This window comes from Lolium rigidum, chromosome 7 (genome assembly GCF_022539505.1).
Source record: "Lolium rigidum isolate FL_2022 chromosome 7, APGP_CSIRO_Lrig_0.1, whole genome shotgun sequence".
NCBI lineage: Eukaryota > Viridiplantae > Streptophyta > Magnoliopsida > Poales > Poaceae > Lolium > Lolium rigidum.
Window position 1 is genome coordinate 281,837,358 of NC_061514.1, and position 20,913 is coordinate 281,858,270.

Consider the following 20,913-nt stretch of genomic DNA (forward strand, 5'->3'; position numbering starts at 1 on the left):
GCGACGACCCAGAATTGGGGGCGAAACCCAGCCAATCCAGCCCCCCCACGATCCCAATCCCCGAGAAATCCGCGATCGGAGCCCTAATCCCTCCCAAATCCCATCTCCGGCCGCCCAAATGCTTCCCGCCGGCGATGGCCCGTCGGGCGCCGTCGCCGCTCTGTCCTTCCCGGACGCGGACGGCGACGACTACTCCGAAGACGGCGACTTTACCGACGCGCCGTTTCTCGAGCCGCCCGATCCGGGCCTCCCGGACCCCACCTCCTCCTCCGCCACCGCCCTGCTCCCCGCGGGCGGCCAGGCCTCGTCCGGCGGCGAGCGGCGGCCCCTCTTCCAGCGCCTCTGGACGGAGGAGGACGAGATCGTGATCCTCCGCGGCTTCGCGGAGTTCACCGCCGCCCGCGGCACGGCGTTCGCGTCGCACCAGTACGACACGGACCCCTTCTACGAGGACATGCGCCGCCGCCTCCAGCTCGACTTCTCCAAGAGCCAGCTCGTAGAGAAGCTCCGCCGCCTCAAGCGCAAGTACCGCAACTGCGTCTCCCGCCTCCGCGGCTCCGGCGCGGCCTTCTCCTTCCGCTCCCCGCACGAGCAGGCCATTTTCGAGATCGCGCGCAACATCTGGCGCCCCGCGAACAAGCACGGCAAGGACCCCTCGGCCGACTCCGACGACGAAGAAGCTGTTGTTGCCGCCGCCGCGGTTGCCGCCACAGCCGTCCCTGCGATCACCAGCCCCAACGGGAATGGGGAAGTCAAATCCCCCTCAGGCTCAGGCCGGCAGCGCCGCCGAAGACGCTCCTCAGACTCCAATGCCCCTGCCCCTGCCACCATTCTGGTGCAACCCCCTCAGCCAGTGCAGGTGCCTGTGTCAATCCCTGTCAAGATAGATGATTCGCTGCCAGCGCTGCCCCAGACTCCAATGCCCGTGACGGTGACCATGGAGGGATCAGAGCCTCTCAGGTTTCCGGTCATGTCACCTCAGTCAGGGGTTGTTGATGTTGACAAGAATTGTCTGACACCTCTGTTCAAGGAGATGATTCATGCAGTGATACATGCCGGATCCAACCCGTTCGGTGTGAAACTGCCAGAGCCACCGCTTGGGTTGCCCATGGATGGTGAGAAATGGAGAAACCAACGAATTCTGGAGCTGGAGGTGTACTTGAAGCGGATTGAACTGCTGCAGGACCAGGTGAAGGCGGCGCTTGAGGAGCTCAAGTCCTCCACACCTGAGACTTGAGGCATTTAAATTAGGAACTGATAAGGTGACCCTTGTCATAGGATTATTGCTGCAGTTCTCAGGGTAAATGTTTAGGTTTTCCTCTTCTTCTTTTTTTGCAGATTTTCGTTCATAAAAGAATATTGTTAACAGGATTGGGGCTTGCAACTAGTTTATTTCTGGTTCTAATTGTTCATCTGATATTTAGCCGTGGTTTATTTCTGTATAATGTAGGTGTTTCTTTTTATCTGTGTTTAAGTGTTATGTTTTGAGCGGCCAGTAAGGTCTCCTGATAGAAATCTTGAACACTTTCAGTTAATTTGTTAGTATTACAGAGTGGTGTAGTTTCAGCATGTCACCTTCAGTGCTGCATTCTCTATTCTGTGCAATGTTGTTTATATGACAGGGATTAGATAGGTTCAGCGTGAGAGAATGACAATGGTGATAGGCTAAACAGGTGATACTTTAACTTTTATTCAATCATGATTCAGGACCCTAGTTTATTTTTGTGAAGGTTGAATATTAGTTAATATCTGTGTACGAGATGATTTGGAAAACTTCTCCTTTTATTTCCCCTGTTGGAATAAGGTCAAGATATAAGAACATAGTTATTGCTTATTGATCAGTGACATACATTGCCACTATGAAAACAAGAATTCCTTGCGTGCATCAGATTTAGGGGGGGCAGCACATTTGACAGTAAACCTACCATTCATGTGTTAAACTCAGTATGGTACACAACGTGATGGTTTGTTTTTTGAGACCTTTATAATACAGTGTGTTGCTGTTATAGATTGAATTACGGAAATGTAGGTCTATTGCTCTGTGAATTTGGATTGCTTCTGTCAGAGTACACAATATCTGTATATTGATTATCTTTTCTACTTATCAATCACAAAAATGTTGAGTACATTGTCTACATTTCAGTCACAATTTAATATGATGGTATATTCAGAAAGTTGATCACCTTGTCTACCTTCCAATCATAGCAGTTCGCATTTTCCGAGAAGTGTAAAGTACTTAGTTTATAGTTTATGCCAGCCATGGTTAGCTTCTACCTCTCGTTGAATTAGTGCTGTGAAATTGTCAAGTACCAAAGCTACGGGACAGTCTTGAGCATTCGGGAATACGAGAACTAGAAATGCTAGTTGCTGACTTGTTAATTACTGCCAGTTTATAATGATATCTGGATGTGGGATGCTTTCTGCTGGCTGTTGCGTTCCTACAGTGTTTTGTAGCTTTCGGTGTATATATTTTATAAGTATGAATGAGAAAAGAGGCTACAGTGTTTCATTGTGAAATGAAATGTTTGAGAGAAGGAACAACCCCAAGTTAACCTTCCTGAGTCCAGAGCGCCGCGGCCACCTCTCAGCGTTCTAGAATATTTAGCTGCAATTCATTTCTTTGTAATGTAGGACTGTAGGTGTTTCTTTTTTCTGTGGAAGTGCTTTGAGCGGCCAGTAAGGCCCCTGATAGAAATCTTAAATAATTTTAATTCAGTTCTCAGGATTGTTATAGATTCAGACTTTTGGCGTTTCACCAATTCAACTCTTCTATATGACATCAATTGTAGGTTCTGGGACTGGCTGTGAATATAAATGATTGGGTAATGGGTACAAGGTAGTTTGATACGGCCACCAGTGCTTAATTTGTGTGTCAGCATGAAAGAATGATAGAGTGGCAGGCTAAACAGGCGGTAGTTTGACTTTTGTTTGATTACAGTTCATGATCCTGTTTATTCGCGAAGACCAGGAAGTACTCAATATTTGCATACAAGATGACTTGAAAATTACTTTTTTGTGGCACCATTTCATTAAGCTCCCTTTGGCCAACTATAAGTACAGAGTTTTTACTCAGTCACATGCATTGCCCTTCTGAATATCAGAGTTTGTTCTGTGTATCAAATTTGGAGGCTAGGGTGGAAAATTTGTCAGCAATTTACCTTTCATTTATGCACTAAACCCAATATGATAGTACAATGTGATGTTGTTAGAGGGCGAAGTATTGAAATTTAGGTCCAGTGATGTACCGCTTAATAATACAACCTCGGTTTGGAAATAAACGATATGTATCTAGACACGGAAATAAGTCTGTGTCTAGATGCATTTCGCCTGATGCCTTCAGCCTACTCGAGTTCGAAACCTTGTACTTGAAATCTTAGGAGAGTTGTACACAGTGCTCTAAAATGCGTCTAGACACAGTATTTCCGAACCGATGGAGTATGTATAATGTGTAGACTTCACACTCTGTTCTACTGGAATCTGGATTTCTTCAGTGAGAGTGCGGGTTTATCAGTGTTGTGAATACTTGTTCCACCTTTCAATCACAAGAGTTCTGCTTACCATTGGCCTGATGCCTTCCGCCTACTCGAGTTCGAATCCTTGTACTCGAAATCTTAGGAGAGTTGCATCATTTTTTCTTTTAGAGGATTAGATGATTCTCTAAAACTATTTTATAAGATGTTGTGGCTGCAACTTTTCCGCATCCTGTAATATTGTATCCTCTAGAATAAATTCTCTATTTCTCACAAATATGTGTATGTAAATTACCACAACTCTAATTTTTCATAATTATAATTCAAACTACAGTGTCAACATCAATAATATAATAACATTTCGAATGCACATTTCAAAATTTTAAATTCAAACGCCAAGCTGAGTTTGAATCTTGTCTTTGCAATTTAGGAGAGTTGCATCATTCTTCTTTTAGATGATTCTCTAAAACCATTTTAGGGGATGTTGTGACTACAACTTTTTGGGATCCTCTAAAGCCGCATCCTTCAAAATAAATTCTCTATTTCTCACGTTGCATCATTTTAGGGGATGATTTCTTCAGTGAGATGTGTGTATACAAACTATACTATTATTCTCAATTCGCATCAACAAAATACAAAAATTGCAATAACATTGTATAATATAATAACAATTCAAATGTTCAAAATTAAACGTATTTTGAGATCCAAATGCATGACCAGACATAGAACAAGTGCATGAACAAACATGAGCAAATAAAAAGCAACATAGCCGGTCTCCAAAGATAATCATGCCTTGCATGCGTTGCCCGCCGAACCTCCTCCTCCTGTGTTTGGGTTGCCCTGTAGATCATCTATATCAGATACCGCATCCGGTTGGAAAGTAGAAGATAACCGCCAACATGCGGTACCGAGCCAAAAAGATACGGCAAAAATGCGTGAGCCCAACTATTTTGCAGAAAACCCTCATCGCTTCGCCAAATGTTACATATACGTGGATTTTGGGCCTAACTATTCAGTTTGCTGCATTGTTGGCGCGAGAAAAATTTCAGGTAGTTGGTTCCATTCCGCGGCCAAAGCCAGCCAATTTTCAACTAATCTTCCGCAGCAGGAGTACGCCGAGTAGCTCCTTCCACTTCTCACTGTGCTCGAGTGGGGACTTTTAGATGAAGCTTTTGTGCTAGAGTGAGTTTTTCTGCCACCCGCCCTTCATATTGGCAGCTTTTATAGGGAACTAGTAGTTGGGGCGCCCCATGGGGCGCCTCCTCACCGGTCCTTGGGGTCCCAATCAAAGACAAGACACTATTTTTATTGGCCTTTGGCTCAGGACATGCTTCAATTGTCCTCCAACAGAAATAACAATTAGGATTGTGCATTTATCAAAGAGCCAATGTAAGGTGAAGACAAGAGAGCAGCTCAATTGCAAGAATATGAAGCAGTTTCAGCTTCAACCAGCCAATGTAAGGTGAAGACAATAGAGCAGCTCAAGCTTCAACCAATCAACACCGTAACAGCAGTAAAAACCAGCAGTAGCCTTTATTCATCAAAACACATTAGCACATAGCCATAGACCAAACAAAGATCGACTCAGACAACACAAAAGTTCACACCTGCATAGAAAAAGTATATGACACTCATGTTGCTCATTATTCCCAGCACACATATCTAGACTGCCGCACACCAGCGAGACTCAGAATGCAGGCCTATATTTGCAAGTGGTTGTGATGAAGGCGGCTTGAATCTCTAGTTGCTCTGTCTGCTCTTCGATTGGAGGTCGCCGTGGACCTTGATGGTTGTCTTGGTGAGTGATGTGGGCTTCAAGACGCTCTTCGAGTTGATAGCCTGCCATATGTTGAACACGGTCCACGCCGTCCTGACCGAAGAGTCAAGCCTCCCTACGTATTAGTAACATTAAATCAAATATGATCAACATAGCTAATAGCTAAAAGTTATGAGACGAAGACAATGCTCTTTCTACTCCAACAAATGATCAATTACTGGTAGAAAGTCCTCGCATATGTGTTTCCTTTATTGAAGACACATTTTTTAGAACAAAAGATTTAATTCTTGTAAGCACAAATATTTGGTTCTTCGCATTACTTCAATAATTACTAAGACGACATCTATTAGCATGAAACAAATCTAATTTCCTAAGCTCATAAACATGCTAAATAAAGGTGCTCTGATAGTTTATTTAGATCTGCACATAAAAAGTGAATGTGGATATCAGCAGGACAGATCAAAGTCAAACTGAGCAACATTTATCAGCATAATACATTTTTTGAGGTTTCTTTCAGTTTTTTTGAAGCTACAACATACCATTAGGTTTTGAGGCATTAATCATTTTGCATGTTGTTTTGATTGACCTACCAAAACAATTATCTTAAAAGAATGGTCTCTGAGTTATAGAGCTAAGCTAGCTCACATACAAATAATTTTAGAGGCCCGCCATCGACTCATATGCAACACACATAAGACAGACCTTATTTAGAAACAAATTATCCTCTTTTATTGTTACATATAAACCACACAAAAAAGAAATTTGATTAGAAATGCCTAGTCTAGACAAACCCCAAAAGCAGCACCCTTTCTTTAACAAAGGCTAAATTGGATATGAGAAGATGGAACGAATGGATAAAAATATTCATATGAGCACAATTCCATGGAGGATTGGAGGAGTACACCTATTCATCGAAGCACTAAATCTTTAAGCATGATCAGTTCTTTCACATTGCCCAAATGGTGCCACAGTAAGCTACCATCTGGACGTTTTTGAAATAAATCTTTAAAAAGCCTATATTTAAATCCATGCATTTGATGTAATGTGAAACCTTATTCAATTTCTCTGGCTGATGCAAATGGGCTAAACAAACCGGAAGGGGATATAACTAAAAAATTCTCACAGACATCAATAAAAAAATCAGCAATAAGCAGTAAAGATAATCTTTATCGAAGGTTGTCCTAGAGAAAAACAATCAGAACCTAAATGTGAACTTTGTACCAAATGCACAAAAATTTACAACCAATGAGCTATCATTAAGCACCGCTCAGAGCAAGAAAATGTAACGAAGTTTAAATCTGAAGGAGATATGCCCTAGAGGCAATAATAAAGTGGTTATTATTTATATCTTTATGTTTATGATAAATGTTTATATATCATGCTAGAATTGTATTAACCGAAACATTAGTACATGTGTGATATGTAGACAAACAAGAAGTCCCTAGTATGCCTCTTAAACTAGCTTGTTGATTAATGGATGATTAGTTTCATAATCATGAACATTGGATGTTATTAATAACAAGGTTATATCATTATATGAATGATGTAATGGACACACCCAATTAAGCGTAGCATAAGATCTCGTCATTAAGTTATTTGCTATAAGCTTTCGATAACATAGTTACCTAGTCCTTATGACCATGAGATCATATAAATCACTTATACCGGAAAGGTACTTTGATTACACCAAACACCACTGCGTAAATGGGTGGCTATAAAGGTGGGATTAAGTATCCGGAAAGTATGAGTTGAGGCATATGGATCAACAGTGGGATTTGTCCATCCCGATGACGGATAGATATACTCTGGGCCCTCTCGGTGGAATGTCGTCTAATGTCTTGCAAGCATATGAATGAGTTCATAAGAGACCACATACCACGGTACGAGTAAAGAGTACTTGTCTGGAGACGAGGTTGAACAAGGTATAGAGTGATACCGAAGATCAAACCTCGGACAAGTAAAATATCGCGAGACAAAGGGAATTGGTAATATATGTGAATGGTTCATTCGATCACTAAAGTCATCGTTGAATATGTGGGAGCCATTATGGATCTCCGGATCCCGCTATTGGTTATTGGTCGGAGTAAGTACTCAACCATGTCCGCATAGTTCACGAACCGTAGGGTGACACACTTAAAGTTGGATGTTGAAATGGTAGAACTTGAATATGGAATGGAGTTGGAATATTTGTTCGGAGTCCCGGATGTGATCCCGGACATCACGAGGAGTTCGGAATGGTCCGGAGAATAAGATTCATATATAGGATGTCATTTTATGTGAATAAAATGACGCGGAAGGTTCTATGGAAGGTTCTAGAAGGTTCTAGAAAAGTCCGGAAGAAACCACCAAGGAAGGTGGAGTCCACAAGGGACTCCACCTCCATGGCCGGCCAACCCTAGTGGGGGAGGAGTCCCAAGTGGACTCCACCTAGAGGGCCGGCCACCCCCACATGGGAGGTGGGAATCCCACCTTTGGGTGGGAGTCCTAGTTGGGCTAGGATTGCCCCCTCCTATGGAAGGTTTTGGTTCGGGTCTTATTCGAAGACTTGGACACCACCTCTTGGGGTTCCACCTATATAATGAGGGGCCAAGGGAGGGGGCCGACCACCCAAGAACCACCAAGGTGGCCGCACCCCATAGTGGCCGGCGCCCCCTCTCCCCAAACCCTAGCCGCCCGCTCCTCCACATCCCGCATAGCTTAGCGAAGCTCCGCCGGACTTCTACACCGCCACCGACACCACGCCGTCGTGTCTGTCGGATTCAAGAGGAGCTACTACTTCCGCTGCCCGCCGGAACGGGGAGGTGGACGTCGTCTTCATCAACAACCGAACGTGTGACCGAGTACGGAGGTGCTGCCCGTTCGTGGCGCCGGAACCGATCGTGATCAAGATCTTCTACGCGCTTTTGCAAGCGGCAAGTGAACGTCTACCGCAGCAACAAGAGCCTCATCTTGTAGGCTTTGGAATCTCTTCAAGGGTGAGACTCGATACCCCCTCGTTGCTACCGTCTTCTAGATTGCATCTTGGCTTGGATTGCGTGTTCGCGGTAGGAAAATTTTTGTTTTCTATGCTACGTTGTCCTACGAGTGGTATCGCAGCCGTGTCTATGCATAGATGGTTGCACGAGTAGAACACAATGGTTTGTGGGCGTTGATGCTCTTGTTATCTTTAGTTGAGTACTTTGCATCTTTATGGCATAGTGGGATGAAGCGGCTCGGACTAACTTTACATGACCGCGTTCATGAGACTTGTTCCTCGTTCGACATGCAACTTGTATTGCATAAGAGGCTTTGCGGGTGTCTCGTCTCTCCTACTATAGTAAAGATTCAATTTACTCTTCTATTGACAACATTAGTATCAACGTTGTGGTTCATGTTCGTAGGTAGATTAGATCTATATCGAAAACCCTAAACCACGTAAAATATGCAAACCAAATTAGAGAGCGTCTAACTTGTTTTTGCGGGGTTTGGTGATGTGATATGGCCATAATGTGATGATGAATATGTATGAGATGATCATTATTGTATTGTGGCAACCGGCAGGAGCCTTATGGTTGTCTTTAAATTTCATGTTGAGTAGTATTTCAAAGTAGTTGTAATAGTTGCTACATGGAGGACAATCATGAAGACGGCGCCATTGACCTTGGTGCTTCGCCGACGATGATGGAGATCATGCCCGAAGATGATGGAGATCATGTCCGTGCTTTGGAGATGAAGATCAAAGGCGCAAAGACAAAAGGGCCATATCATATCACATATGAACTGCATGTGATGTTAATCCTTTTATGCATCTTATTTTGCTTAGATCGCGACGGTAGCATTATAAGATGATCCCTCACTAAAATCTCAAGATAATAAAGTGTTCATCCTTAGTAGCACCGTTATCAAGTCTTATCGTTTCGAAGCATCTCGTGATGATCGGGTGTGATAGATTCGATAAGTACTTACAACGGGTGCAAGACAGCTTTTGCACATGCGGATACTAAGGTGGCCTTGACGAGCCTAGCATGTACGTACATGGTCTCGGAACACGTGATACCGAAAGGTAGAGCATGAATCATATGATTGATATGATGAACACTTTGAGTGTTCGCCATTGAAATTACACCTTTTCTCGTGATGATCGATTTGAGGTGCGATGGATTTGGTTCGTGTGATCACTAAGACAATGCGAGGGATATTGTTTTGAGTGGGAGTTCACCTAGATTTTTAATTTTGTTGAATTAAAATTTGAACTCAATTTGTCATAAACTTAGTCTAAACTATTGCAAATATATGTTGTAGAGATGGCGTCCTCAATCAATTTTAACCAGTTCCTAGAGAAAGAAAAGCTTAAGAGCAACGGTAGCAACTTCACCGATCGGTTCCGTCATGTGAGGATCTTCCTCTCCGGCGGAAATCCGCAATATATGCTTGATGCACCGCTAGGTGACCCTCCCGTAAACCGAAACCGATGAAGTAAAAGCTGTTTACGAGACTCGGAAAACTCGGTACTCTCAAGTTCGAGTGTGCCATCCCGTGCAGTCTGGAATCCGATCTTCAAAAACGTTTTGAGCACCACGATCCTCATGAGTTGATGAATGAGCTGAAAGCTATTTTTGAGACTCATGCGGCCGTGGAATGCTATGAAGCATCGAAACATTTCTTCAGCTCGTATGATGGAAGAAGGCAGCTCCATTAGTGAGCACATGCTCGCCATGACTGGGCATGCGAAGAAACTCGGTGACTTGGGAATAGTGATTCCTAACGGACCGGGGATTAATCGTGTCCTTCAATCACCGCCACCAAGTTACAAGAACTTTGTGATGAACTACAATATGCGTAACATGAACAAGGAGTTACCCGAACTCTTTGGCATGCTAAAAGTCAGCTGAGATTGAGATCAAGAAAGAGCACCAAGTGTTGATGGTCAACAAGACCACCGGCTTCAAGAAACAGGGCAAGTCTAAGGGAAAATTCAAGAAGGGTGGCAAGAAAGCTGCCACGCCTCCTATGAAACCTAAGAACGGCCCTAAGCCCGATGTCCGAGTGCTATTACCGCAAGGAGAAAGGACACCGGAAGCGTAATTGCTCCAAGTATTTGGCGGATCCGAAGAGCGGCCTTGTCAAGAAGAAGAAAGAAGGTATATCCGATATACATGTTATAGATGTTTATCTCACTAGTTCTCGTTCTAGTACCTGGGTATTTGATACCGGTTCGTGTTGCTCATATTTGTAACTCGAAACAAGAACTAAAGAATAAACGACAACTCGCTGAAAGATGAAGTGACGATGCGCGTTGGAAACGGATCCAAGGTCAATGTGATCGCAGTCGGCACACTTCCTCTACATCTACCTTCGGGATTAGTTTTAAGCCTAAATAATTGTTATTATGTACTCGCGTTGAGCATGAACATTATATCCGGATCTTGTTTAATGCAAGACGGTTATTCATTCAAGTCCGAGAATAATGGTTGTTCTATTTTTATGAATAATATCTTTTATGGTCGAGCACCACAAAAGAATGGCTTATTTCTATTAGATCTCGATAGTAGTGATACGCATATACATAACATTGATGCTAAGCGAATTAAATTGAATGATAATTCTACTTATATGTGGCACCGTCGTCTTGGTCATATTGGAGTGAAACGCATGAAGAAACTCCATACTGATGGATTACTTGAATCACTTGACTTTGAGTCACTTGATAGATGTGAAGCATGTCTAATGGGAAAAATGACTAAGACTCCATTTTCTGGTATGATGGAGCGAGCTACTGACTTATTGGAAATCATACATACCGATGTGTGCGACTCAATGAGTGTAGCATCGCGCGGTGGTTATCGTTATGTTCTAACCTTCACAGATGATCTGAGTAGATATGGGTATATCTATTTCATGAAACATAAATCCGAAACTTTTGAGAAGTTTAAGGAATTCCAAAGTGAAGTAGAAAATCAACGTAACAAGAAGATTAAATTTCTGCGATCTGATCGCGGAGGTGAATATCTAAGTTATGAGTTTGGCATGCATTTAAAGAAATGCGGAATACTTTCACAATTGACACCGCCGGGAACACCACAACGAAACGGTGTGTCCGAACGTCGTAATCGAACTCTCTTAGATATGGTTCGTTCTATGATGTCTCTTACCGATTTGCCGTTATCATTTTGGAGTTATGCATTAGAGACAGCTGCATTCACTTTAAATAGAGCACCATCAAAATCCGTAGAAACGACACCGTATGAATTATGGTTTAATAAGAAACCTAAGTCTGTCGTTCCTTAAAGTTTGGGGTTGCGAAGCCTATGTAAAAAAGTTACAACCGGACAAGCTAGAACCCAAAGCTGAGAAATGCGTCTTCATAGGATACCCTAAGGAAACTATAGGGTACACTTTCTATCACAGATCCGAAGGCAAAATCTTTGTTGCTAAGAACGGAACCTTTCTTGAGAAAGAATTTCTCACTAAAGAAGTGACTGGAAGAAAAGTAGAACTCGATGAGATTAATGAATCTATACTCGTTGATCGAGTAGCGCAAGATCGGAAGATGTACCGTACCGCCTACACCGGCAACAGAGGAAGCTAATGATAATGATCATGAAACTTCGAACGAGGAAACTATCGAACCTCGCAGATCGACAAGGGAACGTGCCACTCCTGATTGGTATGATCCTTGTCTAAATGTCATGATTGTGGATAACAATGATGAGGACCCTGCGACATATGAAGAAGCGATGATGAGCCCAGATTCCAACAAATGGCAAGAAGCCATGAAATCCGAAATGGGATCCATGTATGATAACAAAGTATGGACTTTGGTAGACTTACCTGATAGCCGAAAGGTCGTCGAGAATAAATGGATCTTCAAGAGAAAAACAGATGTCGATGGTAATATTATCGTCTATAAAGCTCGACTTGTCGCAAAGGGTTTCCGACAAATTCAAGGAATTGACTACGATGAGACTTTCTCACCCGTAGCGAAGCTAAAATCTGTGAGGATTTTGTTAGCAATAGCTGCATTTTTCGATTATGAGATTTGGCAGATGGATGTCAAAACGGCGTTCCTTAATGGAGACATTGAGGAAGAGTTGTATATGGTACAACCCAAAGGTTTTGTTGATCCTAAAAATGCTGACAAAGTATGCAAACTTCAGCGTTCAATCTATGGACCGAAGCAAGCATCCAGAAGTTGGAACCGACGCTTTGATAAGGTGATCAAAGACTTCGGGTTTATACAGTGGTCATGGAGAGGCCTCGTATTTACAAGAAAGTGAGTGGGAGCTCCGTAGCATTCCCGATATTATATGTAGATGACATATTATTGATCGGGAATGATATAGAACTATTAAGCAGTGTAAAAGGTTATTTGAATAACAGCTTTTCAATGAAAGACCTTGGTGAAGCATCGTATATATTAGGCATCAAGATTTATAGAGATAGATCAAGACGCCTAATAGGGCTATCACAGAGTACATACTCGGACAAGATTCTAAAGAAGTTTAGAATGGACGAAAGTAAGAAAGGGTTTTTACCTATGTTACTGAGCAAGGTCTTGAGTAAGACTCAAGGACCGGCTACGGCAGAAGAAAGAGAAAGGATGAATCAAATCCCCTATGCTTCGGCGAGTAGGCTCTATTATGTATGCCATGCTATGTACAAGACCGGATATAGCGCATGTCGTTAGTTTGACTAGCAGATATCAAAGTGATCCGAGGAATGGAACATCGGACAGCGGTCAAGAATATCCCGAAGTACTTGAAAAGAACTAAGGATATGTTTCTTTGTTATGGAGGTGACCAAGAGCTCGTTGTAACAAGTTACACCGATGCAAGTTGGAACACCGATCCCGATGACTCTAAGTCACAATCCGGGTACGTGTTTATATTGAATGGTGCTGCAAGAAGCTGGGCAAGCTCGAAGCAGGTGCACGGTGGCGAAGTCTTCAACGTAATCGAGTACATAGCGGCTTCGGAGGCTTCATCGAAGCGGTATGGATGAAGAGGTTCATTGTAGAGCTCGGTGTGGTTCCTAGTGCATTGGACCCATTAATCATTTACCGTGATAACATGGGTGCCATCGCCAATGCACAAGAGCCAAGGTCACACAAGAGGCTGAAGCATATCAAGCTGCGTTACCACTCGATTCTGCGAGTACATCGAAGATGGAGAAGTAAAGATTTGCAAAGTACACACCGATCCGAATGTAGCAGATCCGTTGACTAAAGCTCTCCCTAGGGCAAAGCATGACCAACACCGTAATGCCATGGGTGTTAGGTATATTACAATGTAATCTAGATTATTGACTCTAGTGCAAGTGGGAGATCGAAGGAGATATGCCCTAGAGGCAATAATAAAGTGGTTATTATTTATATCTTTATGTTTATGATAAATGTTTATATATCATGCTAGAATTGTATTAACCGAAACATTAGTACATGTGTGATATGTAGACAAACAAGAAGTCCCTAGTATGCCTCTTAAACTAGCTTGTTGATTAATGGATGATTAGTTTCATAATCATGAACATTGGATGTTATTAATAACAAGGTTATATCATTATATGAATGATGTAATGGACACACCCAATTAAGCGTAGCATAAGATCTCGTCATTAAGTTATTTGCTATAAGCTTTCGATAACATAGTTACCTAGTCCTTATGACCATGAGATCATATAAATCACTTATACCGGAAAGGTACTTTGATTACACCAAACACCACTGCGTAAATGGGTGGCTATAAAGGTGGGATTAAGTATCCGGAAAGTATGAGTTGAGGCATATGGATCAACAGTGGGATTTGTCCATCCCGATGACGGATAGATATACTCGGGCCCTCTCGGTGGAATGTCGTCTAATGTCTTGCAAGCATATGAATGAGTTCATAAGAGACCACATACCACGGTACGAGTAAAGAGTACTTGTCGGAGACGAGGTTGAACAAGGTATAGAGTGATACCGAAGATCAAACCTCGGACAAGTAAAATATCGCGAGACAAAGGGAATTGGTAATATATGTGAATGGTTCATTCGATCACTAAAGTCATCGTTGAATATGTGGGAGCCATTATGGATCTCCAGATCCCGCTATTGGTTATTGGTCGGAGTAAGTACTCAACCATGTCCGCATAGTTCACGAACCGTAGGGTGACACACTTAAAGTTGGATGTTGAAATGGTAGAACTTGAATATGGAATGGAGTTGGAATATTTGTTCGGAGTCCCGGATGTGATCCCGGACATCACGAGGAGTTCCGAATGGTCCGGAGAATAAGATTCATATATAGGATGTCATTTTATGTGAATAAAATGACGCGGAAGGTTCTATGGAAGGTTCTAGAAGGTTCTAGAAAAGTCCGGAAGAAACCACCAAGGAAGGTGGAGTCCACAAGGGACTCCACCTCCATGGCCGGCCAACCCTAGTGGGGGAGGAGTCCCAAGTGGACTCCCCTTAGGGGCCGGCCACCCCCACATGGGAGGTGGGAATCCCACCTTTGGGTGGGAGTCCTAGTTGGGCTAGGATTGCCCCCTCCTATGGAAGGTTTTGGTTCGGGTCTTATTCGAAGACTTGGACACCACCTCTTGGGGTTCCACCTATATAATGAGGGGCCAAGGGGAGGGGGCCGACCACCCAAGAACCACCAAGGTGGCCGCACCCCATAGTGGCCGGCGCCCCCCTCTCCAAACCCTAGCCGCCCGCTCCTCCACATCCCGCATAGCTTAGCGAAGCTCCGCCGGACTTCTACACCGCCACCGACACCACGCCGTCGTGCCGTCGGATTCAAGAGGAGCTACTACTTCCGCTGCCCGCCGGAACGGGGAGGTGGACGTCGTCTTCATCAACAACCGAACGTGTGACCGAGTACGGAGGTGCTGCCCGTTCGTGGCGCCGGAACCGATCGTGATCAAGATCTTCTACGCGCTTTTGCAAGCGGCAAGTGAACGTCTACCGCAGCAACAAGAGCCTCATCTTGTAGGCTTTGGAATCTCTTCAAGGGTGAGACTCGATACCCCCTCGTTGCTACCGTCTTCTAGATTGCATCTTGGCTTGGATTGCGTGTTCGCGGTAGGAAAATTTTTGTTTTCTATGCTACGTTGTCCTACAAAATCTCTGTTGCCTATCATTGAAACAAGCTCAAGTACCTTTGAAACAACATATTCATGTGTGGCTATGTAGGTGACCGTGTATACTTCAGTCCATTTTTATAACCTTCATTGCACTTCGATGGAAATTGTTGTGTAATAACTCGCATATCAAACTAAATCTATCCGTGCAGTACACTCAGTGTATCTTGTTGTAACACTGGCCGATGCTCTAAAATAACTTTCCATGTCATCTTGTTTGTGAACTTGGCGTCCAGTGTCCTGTGCTGCAACCAACAAGAACGAAAATAGTGTAATAAAATGGCTAAGATCACTCATCCGTGTCTTGTCGAGAGAAGTTGGGTTGGGGTAGAAGACGGTCAGCACTTGCAGACCTAGAGTATTATGCATGTCCTTCTTTGAGCTTCTCAATCAAACCCGGTGAAAGTAACCAAATGAGCACACGGAGATAATAAGCAATAGGGCCATGTTCAATTCTTTGCGGTATGGTGGAGAAATTACCCTCAGGCAGCATCTGCATACAGAAAGAATAAACTAACAATCAAGAATGTTGCAGTGTACATCAGAATGGAACTAAATAGACGGACACAGATTATGCTTCGGACTTCCATGCATCATAAGCCTAATTAGCTTATAATCAAAAATGAAGTGGAAAACAGAGTCAATTAGACGACTGGTAATTTTTTTATTTGATATTTTAGAAGTTGGACAAGATTTTTTTCCATTAGTGTAAGAAACTGAAGTAACTAAGAAAACTTGAAGGTGTACTGCTGTAGCATCTCACCCTCCAGTTCTGAAGGCTGCAGCATCTCACCCTCCAGATCATGGCCGTGTTTCCAGGAAACTCCATTTTACCTCTTGGCTCCCCTGAGTCCTCCTCGCTTTCTTCCCCTGAACGCCAAGATGGTCTGCACCAACACCATCATCAGTTAGTTAACTCATCGAAGAGAAAATTGCAACTACACAGCAAATCAACCACCTCCTTGTCGGATGGGATGTGGCGCGTGTTCTGGCTGTAGAACTATTGTTGCACTCAAATTGCAAGGATTGAGAGCTCACCTCATCCACTAGATTCACACAGGAGGAGATAGTGGCAGAGAAATCATTACGAGACAAGGGAAAATATTAGAGATCTCTACCTCGTCTTCCCACACAGAAAACATCAGGTGATCGATTTTCCTTCACCAGCGGCACTGCGCGCAGCAGGCCATCGTTGAGGCTACCTCCTTGAGCATCCATGGTGAGCCCCTTCTGCTCCGCCCCCTCTATTTGCATCCCTGCACACGACCCCTCATCAAGAGGGAGAGAGGGGGAGGCAAAACCTGCACCAAACCGGCAGAATTTGTGAGATGCGAGAGGAGGAGCCGAGAACCTGGGTGTGGAGGCCGGTGGAAACGGATCTTGACCTGTGGGGGGTCGTGGGGTGGGGAAGAGCAAGCGCCTGCACCCCTGAACGACCTGATCTGCTCCACACCGGCGCGGGAGGGCGGAGGCGTTGTGTGCCGTCCGCCGGCGCCGCGGTTGGGAGATTGGTGAGGAGGAAGAGGCGTGCGTGCGTGGGAGAGCGGCGGCAGCACGCGAGCGATTGTGGATAGGGCCGTGAGCTCGTCGATTTCTTTTTTCCTCCCTCATCGAGCCAACTGTGGCCTGCCTGACGTGTGGACCAACCAGTGGAGCCGAAGGAGGGCAACGGTGCATGCCAGCATTCTATCGTGGAGGGCTGTGGCATAGGGCAAGTATAGACGCACTTGCTTGTTCTCAATGTGCCCTTTTAGATGACATGGTAGTGTTCTTCTTACCTTTCAACCCTGCAGTATCGCAGATAGCTTGGTGGTACTTTCAGAGGATTGCCCATTAACTTGTCTACCTTTTGATCACAATGCTGCTCATCTTTCACGAAATTAAAATACTTCACTTGTATAGTTAACTTAGTTATTGATGTATCCATCCAGTGTTGGCTTCTGAATTCCTTTCAATGGACTTTTGATGTGAAAATTGTGATGTAACCAAAAGCCAAGGAACCGTCTTCGATCCGTTGTGGGTCTCATTATATGGTTTAGTAGTGTGAATCCGTGGCGCCGAGTTCGAAAGATGTACTCTCCACAGCAGAGCATATCCGACCACTGATTTGAACAACTTATACGGAGTATTTGTTGTCAAGATCCAAATCGGTACGCACGTGTGCTGATGTGTGCTGGACCTGAAAGAGATGCCTGTCAAACAATCCAAGCCGCCAGTGAAGAAAAAAACACTGATTTGAAAAAGAACTCTCTGTATCTTACATATTTGTGTATATAAACTATGCTACAACTATAGTTTTGCATCAATATAATTCAGACTTTCCATGGTCAAAATCACAAGTTTAATAGCATTCAGACTTTTCTGGTTGCCTCTTCTCGGCCAATTCCAACTTAATTCATTTGCAAAACTTCAGCCGCTATCCCTATACCCTTGCTTGCATTCATCAACTCGTTGAGCTTCTCTCTGATGCCAATGAGCTTCCTCCGCTCCGCTGACCCCTGCCTGCACTCATCCTATCGTCTCATTCTTCGAAAGAGGACGAGGTGCTTAACCTCGATCTCTTCGGTGGACCCTGATCACTCACAGTGCTGGAGTGGGGGCTTTTAGAAGAAACTTTTCTGCTAGAGTGAGTTTTGAGCCTTTAAATTGGCAGTTTTGTAGGGAATAGTCCCTTTTAGATGATATGGTAGAGTTGCTCTTACCTTTCTGCCCTTCAGTTACGGAGATAATTTCAGAGGATTCAGGATTGTCGATTAACTTGTCAACACTTTAATGACAATAGTGCTCATCTTCCATGAGGTTAAAATACTTTACTTGTACTAGTTATTTATGTATCCAGCCAGTGTTAGCTTCTGCATTCATGCCAGTGGACTGTTGATGTGAAATTGTGATGTAACCAAATGCTAAGGGGCCGTCTTCAAGCAGTTGCGTCTCACATGGTTTAGTAGTGTGAATCCCGTGGCGCGGAGTTCGAAAGATGTACTCTTCCTCCACATCAGAGCATATCTGACCCACTGATTTCGACAACTTATATTTGTTGTCAAGATCCAAATTCGTACGCCCGTGTGCTGATGTGTGCTGGATATGAAAGAGATGCATATGAAACAATCCAAGCCGCCTGTGAAGAAAAAAGAACACGTGTACAAGTCCAATTTTCCAAGCCAGCAGTAGTCAAACATCTTATCTCCCCACCAACCCGATCGCAGCCTCTCAACCGTGGCAGATTTGCCAATCAAATTGCCTAATCGGCCCCTATATATAGAGAGAGCTGCCAGCCCCTTTGTCCATCAACAAACTACTACAACATAAAGCATTCCCCAGGTAGACAGGACAACACAGAGAGCTTTGCTCACTCGAAAAGCTTCGAAGCAACGATGAAGAACACCAAGCTCGTGGCCATCCTCGTTCTCCAGGCCGTGCTGGTCATGGGGATCCTCTCACACGTCAACGGTAAAGAGGATTCATCCTCTCTGTTCCTTGAAAAAGTTTTCTCGGTCGTCTTTTCCTGATGCTAGTGAGAAGTTCTCTTAAGCTTGAGCGACGAACTGATGTGATGATGCCATTGTCATGCGTGCAGCCGACTACTTCCCGCCGTGCTGCGACAACTGCAGGTCCTTCTCCGGCGTCGACGTCTGCGACGACGCCCACCCCCAGTGCCCCACCGGCTGCTCCGCGTGCCGCGTGGTGACAACTAACCCCCAGTCGTGGCGGTGCGCCGACATGAAGAACACCGTCGACGGCACCTGCGGGGGACCCTGCAAGAAGTACTGATCGGTCCAAGCTCTGGACGACGACATGAAGATACATATACTCCGCCAAAAATAAAGCTCACATGAGATGAGCAGAATCATCGTATTGTGCGTGCCGACAATATGTCGTCGTCGGCGTTATTGCTTGCCTATTCTCTCTCTCGAGAAATGTTGTTATTGCTTGCCTATCAGCTGTGTGTTGTGTCCTCTCCTCCGTCAATAAAACACTACCTGTTGTGATTTGCGTACCGTCTCTGCTTAATAAGATGAATAAACACTACCTATATTGTTGTTATTTGTGTATCTCTGCTTAGTAAGACGAAAATCAGTCCACTTAACAATGGATGCGCGTTATCCAGCCGCATGCTTGATGAGCACCCACAAAAAAAACCAACAAGCAGTTGATGTGCAATTTTTTTTGCGAAATGTGCATTAATTGTTTACTCTGTGTCTCTGATATGGCATCCATTGTTTGCATATTGGCAGGTTTATTGAGATACCAGATCACTGGAACTAACAAGTGGTCTAGATAGGAAAGAGCGGAGTTTTTGGCCCAGAGTTCATCTGAACCTGCATGAGCAGAAAATTCAAACACAAATTGCAAAATGTTTCAAAAAAGATCAAAACTTTTTTGGCAACAAACATGTTCAAGTGTTTTGTGTACGTTGCAGATTTCATAAAGGAATGGTGTTTCTGTTTTAATTTTTTGGCAACACACATGTTTGAAAATTTCATACAAAACTAAAGTTTTTTTTGGCAACAAACATTCTCGTATTTTTGTTGTTGCTCTAAACTACCATTTTTAAAACCTTTGTTAGAGCACCTATTTTGTTTCTCAAAAATTTCAGCAGAGCACCATAGATATCGTTTCACCTTGAAAAATTGCATGTGAACATGTTTATTGCTCCAAAATATCAAAAAAAATAAAACTTTTGCCTATTTCTTGGAATTCACCTGGGTGCTGGGGAGCTCGAGAGCCGAGTTGAAATTTCAACATCATGGGGAACAAGCTAGTTGCCAATTCTCTTTTCCCTCTGATAGATGGGAATGCTAGTTGCCGACTTTGTGTTTTTTTTTTCAAAATGGGAAGCGAAGCCGAGATATGCATCAATCGATACACACAACCGTTTATTTCAAAATTTCAGATTCGTAAAGTTTACATCATATGGATTACATAGGGTGTACATAAATATTAGATATCTAAATAAAGAAAAATAAAGCATTTAAGCATCATGCAGATTAAATGTTAGAGACGGTCGAAAATTTATATTACGGTACATGGCATAAAAATACAAATTAGTCTGCAATACTTGCACTCTGAGCCATGAAAATTCTTTACCCAGTTTCATAATTCCCCATTCAATGGTCATGGTCAAAGAATTTACTCTTGTGGATCAGTGTTATCTAATTTTCAGAACATCCATCCAATGGTCATGGTCAAAGAACTTGACTCTTGTGGATCAATGTTACCTAATTTTCTAAACACCCATCCAATTGTTGTGAACAACCATTTAACTACCTCTCAATCCCTACCATTCATTTAAGTACACCATCAAGCGGCTAGAGTGACACTACTTTTAGTCAAGAGAGAGACAAGAATCAAACTCACTCTTCCTAGTGCACCATTTGTGATGCTAGCACTTTAGATTTCTAGATATGGCATACTTCATTATCTCCTACACGATAATCTTTAGGTTACCATAGTATGAGCATCATAAATTGTATTATAGATGCCAAAATGTTGAATCTAGATGGTTGTACACTAAGTCGAACCCACAGAGTAAAACTCCGCACGAACAATATTCTTGCACAC

At 43.6% G+C, this 20,913-nt stretch overlaps 3 protein-coding genes and 1 long non-coding RNA gene across 4 annotated transcripts; 2 read left to right on the forward strand and 2 right to left on the reverse strand.

Annotated features, from left to right (window-relative positions):
- LOC124677977 (probable transcription factor At5g28040) lies at positions 1-1,463 on the forward strand. The gene has a single exon (XM_047213908.1). It carries the CDS (start codon positions 119-121, stop codon positions 1,235-1,237), a length of 1,119 nt encoding a protein of 372 aa, XP_047069864.1. The 5' UTR covers positions 1-118; the 3' UTR covers positions 1,238-1,463.
- Positions 1,464-4,887: 3,424 nt separating this feature from the next.
- Positions 4,888-15,685, reverse strand: LOC124677335. The gene is made up of 2 exons (XR_006994023.1): positions 15,370-15,685; positions 4,888-5,362 (listed from the first exon to the last, which is right to left on the reverse strand). It is a non-coding gene; the product is annotated as an uncharacterized LOC124677335 (long non-coding RNA).
- A 467-nt stretch (positions 15,686-16,152) lies between these two features.
- On the reverse strand, positions 16,153-17,001 carry LOC124672840. Its single transcript, XM_047209005.1, has 3 exons — positions 16,737-17,001; positions 16,470-16,652; positions 16,153-16,238 (listed from the first exon to the last, which is right to left on the reverse strand). The coding sequence occupies exons 1-3, from the start codon at positions 16,960-16,962 to the stop codon at positions 16,153-16,155; spliced, it is 495 nt and encodes a 164-aa protein (XP_047064961.1). The 5' UTR covers positions 16,963-17,001.
- A 1,641-nt stretch (positions 17,002-18,642) lies between these two features.
- LOC124676546 (Bowman-Birk type proteinase inhibitor B5-like) lies at positions 18,643-19,344 on the forward strand. Its single transcript, XM_047212587.1, has 2 exons — positions 18,643-18,801; positions 18,929-19,344. Exons 1-2 carry the CDS (start codon positions 18,726-18,728, stop codon positions 19,120-19,122), a joined length of 270 nt encoding a protein of 89 aa, XP_047068543.1. The 5' UTR covers positions 18,643-18,725; the 3' UTR covers positions 19,123-19,344.
- The last annotated feature ends 1,569 nt before the right edge of the window (positions 19,345-20,913 follow it).